The sequence below is a fragment of the Epinephelus lanceolatus genome, chromosome 5, assembly GCF_041903045.1.
Source record: "Epinephelus lanceolatus isolate andai-2023 chromosome 5, ASM4190304v1, whole genome shotgun sequence".
Classification (NCBI taxonomy): domain Eukaryota; kingdom Metazoa; phylum Chordata; class Actinopteri; order Perciformes; family Serranidae; genus Epinephelus; species Epinephelus lanceolatus.
The window spans coordinates 39,366,995-39,386,538 of NC_135738.1; the positions used below are offsets into that span (position 1 = coordinate 39,366,995).

Genomic DNA, 19,544 nt, shown 5'->3' on the forward strand with positions numbered 1-19,544 from the left:
TACACCTACATCTCGGGGGACAGATGGGAACAGGTTCCAGGTGCCTTATGGCTGCACGGGCTGCAGGACAGCAGTGTGCTGTAGCCATCAGCCTTGCCCCCACCTGTCTCCTATGTCCCTCAGTTTTAATGCACCACATCACACTTATGGGCACTCACATTCACATTCACGGTGTAGGGTTAATGTTTCTCCGTCAGGGATCGGAGAATCATAGTAAGGGGGGGGTGGTGGGTTTACACACACTGTAGATACGCATGGCGTGGCTAGTGGGGCCCGGCCCTCCTGGGCTGAGGGTTGGAGCCAGGGAGCCCATTTACATCATGGTGGTTTGGCTGGGTTCCCGGTGTCTGGGGGGTCCCGTGGCCCTGTGGCGGGTGGGCCGGGTGGCGCCCTGGGGGCTCTGTGGGTTCCTGCTGGGGTTCTGCCTCCTGACCGGCTGTGGTTTATGGGCCCTCTGCTATGGGGTCCCGATGGGGGATTGACTGCTCGTGGCGGTCCGCTCTCTCCTGTGTGTTGGTGGGGGCCCATCCTGGGGGGTTTGGGCGGGTGGCCCTTCGCGGTCCCCTGGTTCCCGATGCGCCGGGGACATATGCCTTGCAGTATCACCTGGGTGGGCTCTCATTACTGTCCGGTCCGGCGTCTGCTGGTGGCCGGCGCCTGGTGCGGGCCCGTCCGGTGCGGTGCTGGTTCTCTCCCTGGGGGCGGTGCCGGGCCCCCGCGCCTGGCTCCTTGGGTCGGGGGCGGTCCCTGGGTGCGTCCGTGGGTGGGGGCGGGGGGGTGGTCGGGGGCGGGTGGTGGTTGGGGGGGGGGGGGGGGGGGGGGGGGGGGGGGGGGAGTGGGGGCTCTCTGGGGGTGCCGGCCTTCGCCGCCCTGGGTATTGGGCCTGCGTGGTGTCCTGCAGCCTCTGCGGCTCCCTGGTCTTGGGGTCTGGGCGCTCCTGCGGTCTTGGGGTGCCATACCACCCCCCTTCCCCCGCAGGGCTGGCCCTGGACCCTGGTGATGGTTTTCATAAACACACTGGGAGGGTTCAAATACACACATGCATGTTCGATACTTCAGCTCCGTGACGCATCGCAAAGAACCGATGGGATCACTCCAAAGGGGCCCACTTGCTTCTCAAACCTACCACACCGCGCTGGCAACTCTTCTCTGCAATTGGGCTTTCCCCCTCCACCAAGACTCTCACATTTTTGGTGTTCAGTGTAGACTTCTCTTTTGTTTTTGTTTTTCAGTACAGTATAGTAGACATGTATATGTTTATTTTCGATAATCTGCATGGAGCACAACCACCTCAAGGCCACAATACATCAGCTACACTGCCTGTTTCTCCCCTGTTTTTTTTTTCGTTTGTTTGTTTGTTTGTTTTTCCTCCTTCTTCTCCGCATGCACTATCACTATATAACTCAGGACTTAAGCACCTGCCCCCTCCCCCTTGCTTGTTTCCTTACTTTCCCCCTGACACACTTTGGTGTATCACGGCCCTCTCTGACTCATATTAGGAAGTTTTTCCAATAAAGGCTGATAGGCTAGTCTCCAGGGAGGGTGGGTGACGGTCACAACCACGCATTATGGGTATAAAATACTTGACTGCAAGATTAACAGTGCATCAATCTTCACAAGAAGCTTACACCCTTTAGTGGCGCTAAGCTATGAAGACCAATGCAGCCAAGTAAAAAAAAAAAAAAAAAAAAAGTACATGTTAATAAAAGCAACAGTTGAAATGTGTTGGATTTAGTAATAGCATGCCAAATGATGAGTTATATTGCCAAACTGATTCATATTTACTGATAATCTAGGTGAAATTGATTTACATTTACTAAATATCTGAATAAAAATGATTTGGATTCACTAAATAAAATAAATTATATCAACTCATATTCTAGCACATTGTTGCTTAATTCAACCCATTTACACTGTTGTTCTTATTTACCTGTACCTAAAATAATTGTTAAATTTTAAGTTTTAATTTGTATCACAGGACTTTAAATCTATTCAGTAATATTGAATGTCACTTTGTTGCCATAATTTGTCTGTCTAATTTACCCAATATCCTGACCAAAATTAAGTAAATTGTGGCATAAAGAAATCAACAGATTACAATGCATAAAACAGCAGCAGATAAACATTTATTTCTGCAACTTTTTAAAACATGTTTATCCAGCACTCAACAAGTGCAAAATGCCAAAATACAACAATAAAACAGAGGAGGAGCTATATATATATCAGTATCAAGTCAAAAACATGATGCCACTCCGCTCAAAGTATGGTTAATATGATTTTTTAGAACCATCACATGAACAACAATTAACTGGGACTCAGTTAAGCCTGCTTCAACAATTTTCTATCAATCATATAAAAGTACACTTTATGTTTAAAGGGCATAAAGAGGACAGAACAGGTATGAATGTAAAGGTTAACTGGGGAAAACACCTCAGCCATTCTACATGACAAAATGTGAGAGATGGGTGAGACCCATGTGGCATGAACACTTCTATTTTCTTTTGTTGTGTTTTTATGCTACATCATGTCACTGTATTGGGGACCTTGACTCTGTGACACTTATTTTCCTATTCTAACAGTAAGTTGAAAGACAGAACTCAACAAAAAACAGATTATATATATAGTGCAAATGATATATTACAACACACCAAAGTTGTGCAGCCTGGAGATCATCACCCTTCAGTGGTGAAGCCTGCATGGACCGTCCACAAAATGTCACAGCTACACAAGGGTCATGTGACAGACAGGTATGTACCTCAACCTGAACAGATGCAAAGCAATGTAACAAATGGGTCTGTCCTTAGAAAGGGTGGTTCTTGAATGGGTGGTTCCATCCAATGGCATGGAAGCATTTAACAACATTGTAGTGCAATAACAGAAAAATTCAACATATTAACACTTGTAATGTACTGCAAGAAAAAAAAAAATACACATGCAGAAATCCAAATTTGACTGATATTGCCTTAATGTTAACTAACTTCACTGAAACGCAAGCATTTCACAAAGTCTTGTGTGTCAGTTTTGACAGTGACTTGTCAATTCCCTTTTGATTAGCAAGGGTCCCCTTTCTTAAGCCAGTAGCTTAGTCCTGAGGCTGTTCACTTTTGGGGAGAGTTTTGAACTATCCAGCTCGAGGAGAAGTTTCTGAAACACTTCAAACGTGTACCTGAGCTCCTTTGGATAGGCAAGATTCACAGCATACGTCAACCCAATGAGCAGGGAGCAAGCCCTTGGAAAGTTACCCAGAGCAGTCAGAACTTTCACGCCCTCCACCACGATACTGATGTCGTCTGGATCCTCTGACGTATTAGCTTTGATGTTGTAGATCTTCAAGCTTTGAACAGCAAGGTCCTGCGACACACTGTCTTCATCAGCATCCTGTAATAGCAATAACATTGTGCATATCAGACAGTACAGCCAAAGGAGAGGGTCCTATTTCACAAATTGCTTCCAACTGTTTGGACAAGAAAATCTGGGTTTGTCATAGCCGTTGCCTGTAATGCACTCTATTTATGTCAGTGTTTTAGAAAAATCTGAGATAACACATAAAAAACGTACATAAAAGCATATTTTCACACCAAGTAAGTTGAAAATGATCCAATCAGCTCACCAACAAATCAAAATAATTCAATCACACGATGATGGGCTGAAGTGAGTTACAGTTGTAAATATTTGTCAATGAAATTTCTGAAATGAAATCATTCCATTACTACATCATTTCTTCCTGGCACTGTATTGATGAATATCTTAATCTACATTCGCTAACACAGGCTGGTCACCTGTCAACCAATCTCTATAACCATGTTTCCACTATGCGCTACGGTGCGGTACAAGACGACACGGTACGCTTATTTTTGCGTTTCCATTACCATGGAAGGGTTATGATTTTTGTAACCCTTTGGTCCGGGTACTTGCCGTTTGTATCTGCTGTTTGTATTTTCTTAAGAGGAAAATGTCGGAACCTGCTAACAACAGAGTGTGGACTACTGAAGAGGTACAGGCACTGCTCTGTATCATCGTGCAGCAGGAGCTCAATGGGGCAGTGCCTGTACCTTTTCAGTAGTCCACACTCTGCCTACTACTATAAGGGTCCCCTATACAGTGGAATCGCAAAGCTATCCGTTACCGATCCGAACCATTACCATACCAATTTGTACTGTAATGCACCGTACTGATAGTGGAAACAAGACTTATGTGGCACTGTAAGTTCATTCCTGAAGCTTGAAGTCTTCCACAGCAACTGGTTCAACTCCGCTCTCCTTCGCTTATTTAAGAAGTTGCCTCAGTCTCTCTGTAAAAATGTCTTTGTATTCACAAAGCAGCTCTTTTGCCAGCATTTCTTAGCTAGCTTTTAGGGACAAATTATAAAGATATAAAAAAAATAAGACAGAAAAATACAGTTGTTAGGTAAAGCATTCTTAGGAAAAAGATTACATAAACTACTGACAAGTTTTAAATTCTGCCAGTTGGTGAAATCAAATTGAGATAGTAAGCGTTTATTATTACACGGCCCTATTAAATGCTGTATTCTGATTGGTCAGTCGTGGCATTCAGAGGTCTGATATTACTGTGTAATGACCACTGCTATGTAGCCCAGCGTTGCTAGGGACGCTGCCCTGACAAGGAGATTCAGCCGTTGCCGGCAGTCTTTTTTTCTCTCCTCCCGATTTAATTTCTAAATCAATAAAAATCGTATAATTAATCAATATTCTGTCTCAAATTATTTATTTAACTGATGATTAGCCGTGTAATAAGCAGGAAATGCGCGTCAGGGTTCTATTCCCGTCGGGAGTTATTTTCCCAGTATTCACCGGCTCATTATACATTATCCCTTACATAACACCTCCTATTTCTGCAGTAGCACTTAAAAATTCCTTAATGGAAAACAAAAACTTTTAAGCACACACTTAAACAGAGGACAATGATGTAGCTTGCCAAGAAGACTGGGAGAAATATAGTTATGACTATTTTGTGATTTGACCTTCCCAAGACATACCAGGTACAAGAGATGAGAGAGACCACCTTCTTTATATTTTAACATGTACTTCAACTTACATCATACTCTTTTAAGAGTTGATCTGTAGATTCCCCAAGGTACACCATCAAACATCGAATGACAACATCTCTGGTCATGTTGATGTTAGGATTGCTTGGAGTCTGAAATGACAAAAATAAACACCAGGTGGTTTATATTACTGTTAATAAGCCCCTAACAAGGATCCGTCCTGTGCCGTCTCAGGGACCAGTATAATGAAACACAAATTCTTATGCAGTTATTTCATACTCCATTTATAGAGAATCACAGGCTAACATTACCTCCTGTAAATTTAAGTAATGATATTCCAGCAGTTTGATCACAAAATTCCTAAGATAAAATATTAGCAAACATAATACTCAATGAAGGATACCTTGAGTAGGATAGCCTGCAACCTCAACCCCATGCTTCTGCCCTTGGAGTGGAAGAGGTTCAGAAGCCGAGGAGTATATTCATCCAACTTGGACATGAACTTCGATTCAAGATGCACCATTGTGATTCTGTGAAAGTCATCCTGGATCTGAAAGACAAATCATGAAACCAGCTTTAAAGCCTCAAATATTACAAACATATATACTGTTCTTACAACATTTTTCAAAAGCAAGAAGCAACCTATTTCTGATCATCGTTTTCACATCATTTTATGGCCTCCATGTTTGTCGATTGTTTACCTTCTGGGTTAGACTCTACAGCATGTTAAATGGGTCATATTATGAAAAAAAATCACTTTTTTTATTTGGGTCTCTGATATGCCTACTAACACAGAAACTGAAATAACAACTCAGTCAGTTTAATGTGGGCTGCTTGCTCTGTACTCATGTGATTAACAGCCATTCAGATTTGTGGCTCCACTTAATGTCACGAGGGGCATAGAATTTGTAACTGCCGCTGCATCTTTCTTCACCCCATGGCTCGCTAGGTAGCTGAACTCTGGTTATGGTAAGAGGTGTGACACTTCCGACATGCTCTAAGGAGCTGGCCAATCACAGCAGAGTGGGCTTTTCGGAAGGGGAGGCTTCAGGCTCAGTGAGACAAAGGGTCTGTATCCATGGCTTGTACAGCTGTAACTAGGAGCTTTTTGATAATAAAAACATGCCGTTTGTAAATACATCACAGATATGACAATATCAAACTAGGAAAGGGGCATAATATGACCCTTTTAATAAAATATTTTGGTTAACATACTACAATCTTCAATGTTGGTAGTTCCTCTATTATTTAAAATGATTCCTTAGAAACTGTATAACCATGTAATGCAACAAAAACTTATCTTTCCAAAATCTGATCTAGAAAATAGATGACAGTAACGTAACACACATTTTGTATCTAAGAGCTAAATGCAGAACCACAAGTGCAATCCTTCACAATGGACTAGGGATATTTCTAATTAGCATGCACTTGTAACTCACGTGAGGTGTCTCAAATAGAGCGGGCCATCTGGCTTTGATGTCCTCCATGCTGGGTGACTGGTTGATGATTTTGTTTTGTCTGTGTACAAATGTTTTGGCCATTTTTTCTTTTATCAATGCGTTGTTGTCCTTTTTCTTTACTTCAGTAAGCAACTGAATCATCTCTTGTTCTTGACTTTTTTCATCCTCTCCGGCCGGGTAAGGAGGAAGGAAGTTTACCTCTGCCTTTCGAGGCTATTTTACATTCTTTGCAGACTTCTGGTCCGCAGGGGTCTTGCCTTTCAGTACATTGCATAACACCTCAGGAACACCGTAGCCTCGGAGTTTGGGGCGATAATTTGACATCTTGTATTTCAGGCTTTGCTGCCAGCCATAGTAACCTGCAAAGGAGCCGGGTTCCTTGAGACAAGGGTATTTATTGACAAGTGCCTCAGCAACATCACTTATCTGTGAACCTGATGGATAGGCTGTATATGTATATACAGTTTCAGCCAGTTTTTCAAGTATGTCTGCCTTGATCTTAGAGGTAGTCAGAAGTGTTCCATTCTTCTTGTAGTCCTCAGTGGCTCTTTCAAGGCACATCTCAGTTTCATATGCAAACTGTGGAATGGGGAACTGCTTTGGCCATGGCTGACAACGTTCTGTGGTACTTCGCCTAGACAGGATAATGGTGTCCCGTGAAGAAGATGTTCCAGCAGATGACTCTGCATTTGATGCAGTTGACTCTGCATTTGATGCAGTTGACTCTGCAAATGATGCAGAGTCACAGTCAGTTGACTGTTGAACAAAGGAACTGTCCAAACTTTCATCAACTGGATACAAGTTTAGAAGAATCGGGGCAGTGTGAACAACCTTTATGGTGTCTTTGTGTTTAATAAGGTCAGTGTTGTGAAGAGTAAAGTAATCTTCAAATTCCAAGTCCAAATGCTGAAGACTGAACTCATCAGAAATCCCATAGGTCTCCTTCACAATAGTTTGCAGCTCCTCCACAGTGGGTGGGATTCCTGATGGAAGGACCAACTTCTCAATTCGGTCATCAATTATTACTCGGAGCTTTGCCTCCATCTCTGCCATCCTGACAAGAATAGACAAAAGTTCAATGGCATCACAAGCAGAAGCTTATACAGTAGGGTAAGTTCAGGGTGAGTGGGACAGTTTTCGGTTTTCTGCATTGTGTGAGATTTCTGGCTATGGATTTCAAAAAATAACCCAACATATGATACATTTCTGTAATGCTGAAGATGTTACCTATCCATTTGAGGAGGAAAGAAGATCTGATTATGTTCCATGGATGCATGGCATACCCTTTTTTGTGAACTGACTAAAATTCGTTTTTGTGTGTGAGATTTGGGTGAGTGGGACAGGACATTTGGGTGAGTGGGACAACACATTTGTTTAACTTTTTGTTCTCTCCCTGTACTTTTCTTCTTGCCTTCTCATTCCCCCTCTGCCTCTCTGGTGCCATTCTTTCTGCAGTGGATTAATCAGGATTAGTTTGGAAAGAAATCAAGTCTAAACTTTGTATAGGTTGACACATGAACAAATGTTCCCTACTGTTGTTACTTTGAAAAGACTTTACGTCTGCATCTAGTACACATATTATCTGATTACTGTGTTGCATTGTATTGGCAGAGGTGTGTGTGTGTGTGTGTGTGTGTGTGTGTGTGTGTGAGTGTGTGTGTCTGTATGTGCATGCGTGCAGTTTGTATTGGCTGGTGTGTGTGTGTGTGTTCCTCTATATATCCTATCATCAACAATAGGCTTGAAGAGTTGGGGACAATTTGCAAATTAGATCCTGGGAAATATTCTGTTATCATGCATCCCTAGTAGGCTGGGTACACTTGCTGTTTATGCTAGCTGTTTTGCTAGCTAGGTAGTCGGGCTAGCAGTAAAACTGAGGTGCTCCATCAACAATTGTGTGGTAGATTTTGGGTCTGCACACACAAGAAGGTTAGGAACTATTAATCTGGAACATACAGTACAGGCCAAAAGTTTGGACACACCTTCTCATTCAATGCGTTTTCTTTATTTTCATGACTGTTTACATTGTAGATTCTCACTGAAGGCATCAAAACTATGAATGAACACATGTGGAGTTATGTACTTAACAAAAAAAGGTGAAATAACTGAAAACATGTTTTATATTCTAGTTTCTTCAAAATAGCCACCCTTTGCACACTCTTGGCATTCTCTCGATGAGCTTCAAGAGGTAGTCACCTGAAATGGTTTCCACTTCACAGGTGTGCCTTATCAGGGTTAATTAGTGGAATTTCTTGCTTTACCAATGGGGTTGGGACCATCAGTTGTGTTGTGCACAAGTCAGGTTAATACATAGCCGACAGCCCTATTGGACAACTGTTAAAATTCATATTATGGCAAGAACCAATCAGCTAACTAAAGAAAAACGAGTGGCCATCATTACTTTAAGAAATGAAGGTCAGTCAGTCCAGAAAATTGCAAAAACTTTAAATGTGTCCCCAAGTGGAGTCGCAAAAACCATCAAGCGCTACAACGAAACTGGCACACATGAGGACCGACCCAGGAAAGGAAGACCAAGAGTCACCTCTGCTTCTGAGGATAAGTTCATCCGAGTCACCAGCCTCAGAAATCGCAAGTTAACAGCAGCTCAGATCAGAGACCAGACGAATGCCACACAGACTTCTAGCAGCAGACCCATCTCTAGAACAACTGTTAAGAGGAGACTGCGCGAATCAGGCCTTCATGGTCAAATAGCTGCTAGGAAACCACTGCTAAGGAGAGGCAACAAGCAGAAGAGATTTGTTTGGGCCAAGAAACACAAGGAATGGATATTAGACCAGTGGAAATCTGTGCTTTGGTCTGATGAGTCCAAATTTGAGATCTTTGGTTCCAACCGCCGTGTCTTTGTGAGACGCAGAAAAGGTGAACGGATGGATTCCACATGACTGGTTCCCACTGTGAAGCATGGAGGAGGAGGTGTGATGGTGTGGGGGTGTTTTGCTGGTGACACTGTTGGGGATTTATTCAAAACTGAAGGCACACTGAACCAGCATGGCTACCACAGCATCCTGCAGCGACATGCCATCCCATCCGGTTTGCGTTTAGTTGGACGATCATTTAATTTTCAACAGGACAATGACCCCAAACACACCTCCAGGCTATGTAAGGGCTATTTGACCAAGAAGGAGAGTGATGGAGTGCTGCGGCAGATGACCTGGCCTCCACAGTCACCGGACCTGAACCCAATCGAGATGGTTTTGGGTGAGCTGGACCGCAGAGTGAAGGCAAAGGGGCCAACAAGTGCTAAACACCTCTGGGAACTCCTTCAAGACTGTTGGAAAACCATTTCAGGTGACTACCTCTTGAAGCTCATGGAGAGAATGCCAAGAGTGTGCAAAGCAGTAATCAGAGCAAAGGGTGGCTATTTTGAATAAACTAGAATATCAAACATGTTTTCAGTTATTTCACCTTTTTTTGTTAAGTACATAACTCCACGTGTTCATTCATAGTTTTGATGCTTTCAGTGAGAATCTACAATGTAAATAGTCATGAAAATAAAGAAAACGCATTGAATGAGAAGGTGTGTCCAAACTTTTGGCCTGTACTGTATATAATGATTCCCTATGGCAGGATTGATCATTTTTATTCATTAAGAGTGCCTTTTGGTGCTGTCCCACTCACCCAAACACAGTTTGGGTGGGTGGGACAAAATAAAAATAGCCTAATTCCATAAATGTAAACATAATCTTAACATTTTTTTCTGATTTTATTGTAGAAGTGCATCAAATTCATGTTTCCAGCAAATATTTCTGCAATATCATGGTAAAAACATTTTTATAACCTTATGATCATAACAATCAAAATCTTATGCCATTTTCCTCACCTTGGGTTATGCAGGGTCACCTTCCTCATTGATGTTGGCCCCACCCCCACGTGTGACATCACACCAATGAGTGTAAGCAACTCTGATAATGTGGTTTCACAGCAAGGCTCAGCAAAAAAAAGTTTTTATTTTCGATGACCAGGGGAGAAAATACAGCCAATTTACTTATACTGTCCCACCCAACCTGATGTCCCACTCACCCTGAATTAACCTACATGAGACCAAACATAGTGTATACAATGTAATAATGTAATGAAGATCCTGGAGTGTGCCACCAGAATAAATAGAGTTATTAACATTTAAATAATTAATAAATGCCAAGAGAATGTTAAGGGTAATTAAATTATAATTAAAATATTTACTTATTCTGTTTTGAAATTATACATTTAAAATATAATTACACATTACTGTAATCTTACAAATTGTAATAAAAACTATAATTTTATTTTATAAAATCATTTTAAATGTATCTTTTTATCATTAATTTTAATAATTTCTGCCTATCATATTCAATTTCACAATACATTTATTTCCTGCAATACATCTGTTTTCCATTATGATCACTTAGGTCAGCAGGATGCCAAAATGACCACCAACAAGGCAACACTGATGACCTTTTGTGTTGCCGTAAATGTTGTGAGTTGTGTGTCCAATCAGAATTCATACTGCTGAGGTGTGTGTTGGACTGATTCAGGTTTTATGTGGCACCCTGCTTACACATCATGAAATTTAAGAGCTGTGTTTAAATGTACATTTTTAAGCAGGAAACAAAATGTGAGAATGTATACAATAAGCAGAAACATGGAAATGAATTAATGTTAAATTGAAAAATAAAAGTGAAAGCTATTTTTAAAATGTTTTTCCACTCCGTTGAAACATTCAAATATTAATCCATCATTCAAGACAAAGTAAGGAAATAAAATTTTTAATTGTCATATTTAATGTCCCTCAATTATTTGACTTAAGATGCAAATTCAGTTCATCATTTTATCATGGCTTTTTAAAATTAATCAGTTTGTAGAAATAAACTACAGCTGCAATAATCAATTAATATTAGTAACTATTTTGATAATCAATTAATCATTTTGAGTCATTTCAAAAAATAAATCAAAATTCTCTGATTCCAGCTTCTCAAATGTAGTGATGGTGAAATCGAAGCTTCATGAAGCATTGAACCACTTTGACACACCTGCTTCAAGAATGACACACTGCTTCGAAGCATTTCATACAGTCAGAAGAGTGACATCTGCTGGCTGTGTGTCAGAACTGCATCTAAGTGGAGGACCTGGAAAAGCCTCAAGACTGCCTGTAAGGAGGCCTCGCTCCCGGTAGTCACATGATTGTGGGCGTGCCGAAGCAGGGATCGAAACACTGCCTCAGAACACTTGCACTTCAAAAGATCGACACTGTGTCGCGCAAACTGGCTCGAGCGTAACATCACTACTCAAATGTGAATATTTTGTTGAGAACAAGACATTTGAGGACGTCACTTTCGACTTTTGGGAAACCAACATTTTTTGTTATTTTATGACATTTGCTGGACTAAACAATTAATCGAGAAAATAATTGACAGATTCATCGATAATGAAAATAAACATCATAAAAATCTGTGCTTATTCAAGTGAAACACTACACTGGTTTATAATCATAACATTAAATGTGTATGCCATAATTATGATTGTCATTAAATTGCTAAAATGTCAACAAAAAAGGACACTGTATTGTTATATTTCCAAAACAATGGGCTACAATACAGATAAGACGTAAAGGTTAACATATTTTAAAATTACCTAAAACGAACAACAGATGTGACGTCTGAGTGTGACCAAGCGTCTTCCTCCCACACTGTATGCAGCCAAGGGGTACACATCACCAAGTTTCTGCTGCTCGACGAGACATTTTACCAGTGTTCTCTAGTTGAAAAGACCTTAGATGCTCTTCATACCAGGCATCAAGTAACTTTACAATAAAATGTACACAGTTGTTCAAAATGGCTATCTGAATAATCTCAGCAAAGTCAGGAAGTCCCCAGTAGAGCCATAAGACAAGATCATCCCAACAGTGTACCTTGTTCCATAGCAGGTGACAGTGTTAGCTAACTGCACAGTAGACAGAAGCGGTGACGTTTCTCTTAAAGCTTCCCGTATGTCTGAATGCAGCACATCTAAAGGCACTACAGATATTTTTGTGGCACACAATAGCTGTTTTCCAACATCTGTATGCAAGTGGCATACCATCATCATCATCTGATGTCTTGTAGAAAGGGTCAACAACACATTTCTGAAATTCTTTGTGTGCCTCACAACTAGGGATGGGTCACGATTTTCGAATTTTCGAATAGTCGTTTCATTTTGAAAAATCGATTTTTTTAATTAGACTACTACTATTCGCCGTCTTATTTCCCCCCTTTATTTGACATGCAATTCAGCTCTTAACCGCACGAGGGCAGTATAGGATTGCTACAGCGGTGTGAGATGGGCTGCCAGCTAGTTTGATGCTCTTCTACAAACAGGAGAAACATGCAGAGACTACTACAGTCATCAAAAAGTTCCGTGTGGAACAACTTCGACAAAATAAATGAAAATGAGGTGCAGTGCAAAGTTTGCGTATCACAAGTCTACAACAAGTATGCACAGTCATTTGAGAGCGAGGCACGGAGGAGGCGGCGAGGGACCGTACGACCGGGCTCAGCGGCGTGACACGTCTGCAGCGCGAGTCCCGTAGCAGCTCGCCCCCCTGTTAATCAATTACAGCAGCTCCACCGGCAACGGGAGCAGCACGACAACCCCCATCTGTCGCGCAACAACTCTCTATTTTACGTGGCTCTTCTATTTTTGTCGCGCTACGCTCCCCTAAGCGACCCTCCAGCAGATAAAAACTACATGAAATAGTGTGCTAAAGGTGCACAATGTGTTTTTAAATGAATAAACCATTATCAGAGGTGATATGTGATTTTTTTTTCATGCATTTACCCATGTTTATCCGTGACATTGTGTAAATTATTCGAAATTATTCGAAAAATCGTCGAATAGTTGCCATGATTTTCAAATAGTGTTTTTGCTTGTGCTGCCCATCCCTACTCACAACTTGCTTAAAAAAGCTGAGTTTTGCTTCAAAGCGCATTGTCCATACACCAACCAGAGGCCCATACTCTTCAATAAATGCAGGATAATGTTCTAAAAAATGGTGTCTGGGTGTCAGTGTCTCTTCAGGAAAAACTGCTAAGAATCTGTCACGATGCTCAGATATTTTCAAGTCAAGGTATGCAATAGTTTCAACTGCATGAACAGGGGCAACCACCAATTCAACTACGCCTTTTAAAGTCAGAAGAACCTGCCAGGCAGAATCATCCTCAGGTACCCATGAATCAACAATGAGGGGCAACAACCGTATTAGGGCCCAATTTTCATGGCCATTTCCACCTATAGTTCTGCGATGAACGTAGTTTTAAGGGACTGCTTGAGGGCTGTTGGCTTTGTCTGAGCCCTTATAGGAAAAACATGTGATTAACTCGTTGAGTTCAGTCAAATTAAAGTACTTTTTCTTGGTGAAAGTCTGAAAACACAATGCTAGTTCTCTTGGGACTATGCCTTCAAAAAGGTCATGTAGTACATCTGGTGGGTACCCAGATACACAGTGAAAGTGAGTCAATTTATCAGTCAATGGACATGACCGCTTAACGCCAAAGCAATGGGTTAAATTTGAATTTTCTCTCACAGTTTGCACATGCAAACTATGGTCCTCCTTTGTCCGAGGTGGAAACACTCCAGTCCGCACTTCGTGTGTCTGGTACTCTGAAGAATGTCCAAGACAAAATCTACAGATGTACGGCCCAGTGAAACTTTCAACTAGTCCACTGATCGAATGTGCACAGAGATTATTGGCTACAACACAGTGTACTGTCCCTTTAATATTTTTTCCAACACTGGAAATGAAAATCCCGTCCTGTTCTAGAGTGGCAAGATCTTTCAAGAGGGGTTCCAAAACTGATTTGTATTCAAACTGTTTGACATCAACAGCTTTGCAAAGTAAAGCTAGGTGTATTGACGTTAATGCAGATTGCAGCTGGAAGGGTACATTTGCCAAAATCCAATAAACGGCTGTTATTTCGTATTTTTTTCTTGAAGTTCCTAGTGGGTTGCACACCTCAAAGTCATAAAGGATTATAGAGAGTCTTGTTTCTTCTCCAGCATAGAAGGTATTTTGCTTGAAAAATTTGCCATCAAAAGTTGACCTAATATATCCAGTACTGTTTGAATGTCTGGATAAGATTCCCTCTGCAATGTCTTTATTCTTCAAGACTTTCTCCAAAGTCTCAAGAATAGGCACATATTGAAAGCTCTTGTTCTTTTGGGAATCAAGAATATATTTAACAGGATCAACACACTGGAAATGCTCCTTAAAATACCTTCTTCTCTTAAAAGCCCAACCAAGTGGACCACCAGCAGCAAGTGCTGTACTAATGGGATGGAAGTTGCACAACTGTTCTGCTAAGTCTGTTATGATGGCCTGGTCAACAATGCACTTATTTAACTTCAATGTTGAATCAAGTATATTTCTAACAACTTCAACAGATGCTGAAGATGAAATGAACTGAAGGTCTTCAACCAAGGCATCAATGCACTTCACTGAGGCATTATAGACGCATTCTAGCTTCAGCAGAAGTAAGCCGATTCTTTGAAGAACTAAGTATGATGCACTTTCCTTATCACAATCTAAACTAGTGCCCTCACCATCACTGGCCTCTAATAAATCAGAATGGTCGACAGTCTGATTGTGGTGACTCTCATACACGCCTTGCTTCGCTCAAAGAATAGTATTTGTGTCTTCTACTTTTGTGTTTCAGAAATGTATTGTATATATTTGTCCGAAAGCTGCATCCTTCAAATACCGTAAAACTCGGAATATAAGTCACACTGGCATATAAGTCGCAGTCTATTTTTTAAGGTCTCAAACAGGGAAAACAAGGTTTTATATTACTATTTGTTAATAAAAACGTTATACAAGTTATTCCTACACTGTTTCCCTTTATTTTTAAACATTTGAAACACATTCAAAACACAATAACCTCTTAAGCAGCTTTGGTTACTTTTCAGATTGCAATTTTCCAAACAACCTCTTCAGGAAATAAAATTACAGCATAACAACATCTGAGCCATAAAAATGAGTTTAAATTAACGTTAAACTTCTTTTTTCTGTTTTAAGAAGACAGCATTACAGTACCTCATTACAGTGTGGGCTGTAACTATACATGCTTACTCAAATCCCAAAAACGAATGAGTTTAAATTACTACGTAGCGTAGGGTGACCATATTTTGATTTCCAAAAAAGAGGACACTAGCCTACTTAAATGATACTCGCAGTTTACTCAAAGATGCCTTATAATTTTAATATATTTAAAATTTATATGTATGGATAGAAAATTCAGTTATATTACAAAATAATATCTCTCAAAGACAGAAATTCAGATAGGCCCCAATAGGGGACACATACACACACTAGAGTGTGGCGATCTGAGCCCAATGGTACCCGACGGGTCGGCCGGGTGTAGCTATAAATTGTATTCGGGCTCGGGTCGGATTCGGTCAGCTTTCAGTGAAAATGTAGTGTAAAAATAAATAAAATCCTATTGTCTGTCCTGTTTATTGCTTGGGCACTGTTACGTGACAACACCTGAACATAACACACACAGACACACTATTGGCTATTTGTTTCTACCTCTCTCCTCGCTGGAAGTCTCGGACCTCCAGCCGCCCACCCCCGCCTTGATTAAACGCTGAAAATAAAATAAAAGAGGGAGACAGGTTTTTCCTATTTTATCTTATTTTGTTTTATTTCTTCCTCTCCTCTCACTAGAAGCGTCGGACCTCCCGCTCCTGTCTCAAACACGGAGGTCTCCCTCTCCACAGCTGAGCACCCACGGCGCATGCCTGGCCTGTTAAATAGCCTGTAACCACTGTGTGACACAAACTCAGTGCTTTGGTCATTAAATAATGGTTCGGGTTCGGACAGAAATATGCTGCCCGTGCCACACTCTAACACACACACACACAAACACACGGAAAACCGGACATTATCATCAGTTTATAAAATACCCCCAGATGCCCCGGACGGGATGTGAAAAGTGGAGATGTCCGGGCAAAAGAGGACGTTTGATCAGCCTAACGTAGCGTCATCTTGTGGGTCAAATTACCTATGTCAGCATTTACCTTGGTTTATAGGTCGCACCGGTCTATAACCCGCACCCAACTTTTTAGATTAAAACAAAGGGAAAAAAGTGCGACTTATACACCAAGTTTCACGGTACACAAAAGACAGTTTCATGGCTCTTCAGATGATTTCCAATATGCTGAAAGTAGTCCTTCTCTGTAGAACAACTAGCACCGCAAACTAAACACTTAAAAACAGAGATGATTCCTGGCTGTAGACTGTCTTCAGCTGCATGATACCTGGACAAATGTGTGCGGAGGGCACTCTGTGTTTTAAATGTGCAAGGGCAACTGTCATATAGACATGGCTGGGATTGCCCACGACCAAATGTTGCGTGTTGTAGTCTGTAATGTTTTAGTAGATTCCCCTTTGTAGCAGACAAAGACTTGCAGATTTTAAGGTAATAAGAAAAAAAAAGGTCTTATTTACTTAGTGTATAACTAGTAGCCTACATCACTAATAGATCTAGTAATTAAATAATGTACTAGGGCTGAACAATTAATCAATCAATTTTATCAAAATCGCAATACAGCCTACTGCAATTTTCAAATCACAGGAGGCACAATATTTCTTAAAGGCAAAATGTGTGTCAAAATATCATTTTAACTGAAATGTTATGCTGCAGAGATGTTCTGGCCTACACATCATATTCTACAGACTTCAAAAAAACGTCTGTTACAGATCCCCACAAAAATCACACCATAATTATTTTAATGTTTTTCAAAAAAAAAAATGAGAACAATGATACAAAATTATAATTCCCTCTGATATTGCAAATCATATCACAATTGCAATATCACCGAAAACATAATCACAATTAGATATTTTTTCAAAATCGTTCAGCCCTATAATATACCATTACATGTAAGAGATTGGGCACCTTTGCTTTAAATATTTATTGTTTGGCATTTGTTGATGTACATCTTACCTTAAAAAATGATTTCATAGAGTTTTTGTCTGACATCTTAAAGGGATAGTTCATTTTTTGAAGTGGGATTGTATGAGGTATTTATTCATAGTTAGCGTCTTACCTGCAGTAGACTGCAATCCACGTGTCCCCAATGTGGAGAAACAGTTATACTGGCACAGATGCTGAGCAATGTACTGCTCTAAAAAAACTGAACTATCCCTTTAAGAATGTTCACAATAAACTTTTTTGCTGTTACATTATTACAAGACGAAAACATGATTAATTAGTGTTACAGGTGTGGAAAAGTATGTACAAACCATTTACAGCTTAACTGTATGACTATGAGAAATCTGTAATCAGTATTTCTATATTTTCTGCTGCTTTAATTTCAAATTCAGGTTGGAACTACAGGTTTTGAACATCACCAACAATTTAAACTCTAGCTAATCTGCTTTTTATGCACCAAAAGTTGATACAAAAAATAGTTATCAATTTCTACTGCAATGCAAACGGTATACAAACCTTTACACAACATGTACTGTATGAGAAATATGGTATCACAGCATATGGTGTATTACGCATAACGTAAGTGTGATACATACCTGTTAATAACTTTTAGTCACAGATTCTTCATGCATCTGGAAGTAAATTCATATCAGCATTTAATTAAATTGAATAAATTCATATTTTACACACACACACACACACACACATACACACACACAAAACAGGGAACATATTAGTAGTAACTTAATCGAAATTTACACTTGCTTGTCCACATACTGCATGATGGAAATCTGAGTGTTAAGAAATTTACAAACATTGTCACTCAGCTACCAGAAAATATCAGTTTATCATCCAAAGAGGGTTGAATCAAGGCAACTGGACTTGTTTTTAGATCTTTAAGACGTTTCGCCTCTCATCCAAAAGGCTTCTTGTTCTTAAAGGAACATCTTCAATATCTAAAAACAAGTCCAGATGTCTTGACTTAACTTTCTTTGGATAACTATCCATGTATCAGATATAAGTCCACTACATTCAGGTCTCTAATAAGAGAACATCTGTTTATGGGTACAAAGAAGAAAGAGGTCTACGATCTTAGTTAAGTAAAGAACTGCATTTAAATAACCCAGTAGCATTTGAAAGACTAGTTAGACACACTTACAATAGATTTACTTCCATAACAAAAAAAAAAAACATAGCAAATCATAAAAACAGTGGCATGAAATAATAACTGTTGAAGCTTAATAACCTTTGTAGATCCTTTACCTTAAGGGTATGCTAATAGCAGGAACACTGAAACATGTCATATGCAAATAAGAATGAGGCTAGGAATAACCCTGACAAAGAAAATTTATAATATCAAAAGATGTGACGTTTCATCGTAAGTTGTCTTTTAAGCCTACAAGTGTGTGTTCCCTTCTTCACTTTCACATGAGGAAGACTATCAGTGATTGAAACATTATAGGGCAAATTATTTATAAAAAGGAAATGTATTCTGGTCGTTTTTCCATGTGGATATGGTCTCTTTTTCTGGTATTTATTTTGGTCTCATCATTCTATAAGAATGTCCAACGCCTAACTGAGTGATTTACTCTGTGGACACACACTGTTGGCAGTATGACTTCTATAACTTTAGTGGGAAAAAGGAGACATCGCGTAGCATTTGGATATATTGAGCGTGACATGTTAACATAATATTTACAGTGTTAAATGTGGTTCATTCTCGCTGCCGTGATGCGGAAATGCGGGACGGATTTGCGGAATATTCGCGCAGCGCCTTTCCGCGCTCAAACCATACACACAGGCACGGAACGGAAGCGGTGCGGAATTTCGCGTTGTTGTGTTCCAAGTCCGCGCTGCGTGAATGGGTGTGGGTGAACATGGACGAGAGTAGTAGCAGCAGCAGCAGCGTATGGCGGGTGGATAGTGCCAATGCAAGGATTACCAGGAGAAGGAGGAGGGGCAACCTCCCCTTCCGTCACCGCCTGACCGTGTGGATTTTTGAATGGGAGTGAATGGGACAGCAGATGAGAGACCAGCGGCGACTTCACGGCGAGTGCACTGAAAGAACGTGTATCGACGGCGACATGACAATGGCGTATGTTAGAATTACTA

The 19,544-nt window shown here is 40.6% G+C and overlaps 1 protein-coding gene and 1 long non-coding RNA gene across 2 annotated transcripts in view; one reads left to right on the forward strand and one right to left on the reverse strand.

Moving 5' to 3' along the window:
- LOC144463543 (uncharacterized) overlaps nucleotides 1-19,544 on the forward strand; it is a 36,476-nt gene that overhangs the window by 5,672 nt on the left and 11,260 nt on the right. The window lies entirely within an intron of this gene.
- On the reverse strand, nucleotides 2,188-6,981 carry LOC117262879 (uncharacterized). Its single transcript, XM_033636065.2, has 4 exons — nucleotides 6,445-6,981; nucleotides 5,409-5,555; nucleotides 5,056-5,157; nucleotides 2,188-3,378 (listed from the first exon to the last, which is right to left on the reverse strand). Exons 1-4 carry the CDS (start codon nucleotides 6,604-6,606, stop codon nucleotides 3,070-3,072), a joined length of 720 nt encoding a protein of 239 aa, XP_033491956.2. The 5' UTR covers nucleotides 6,607-6,981; the 3' UTR covers nucleotides 2,188-3,069.

What these genes read in the sequence shown, in the direction of transcription:
- LOC117262879 (XM_033636065.2), bottom strand. Translation starts at nt 6,606, where the DNA reads ATGATTCAGTTGCTTACTGAAGTAAAGAAAAAGGACAACAACGCATTG. An exon ending in CTCTATTTGAGACACCTCAC is followed by an intron (nt 5,556 to 6,444) that starts GTGAGTTACAAG and finishes TTTGTCTTTCAG; the next exon opens with ATCCAGGATGACTTTCACAG. An exon ending in AACTCTTAAAAGAGTATGAT is followed by an intron (nt 3,379 to 5,055) that starts GTAAGTTGAAGT and finishes TTGCTATTACAG; the next exon opens with GATGCTGATGAAGACAGTGT.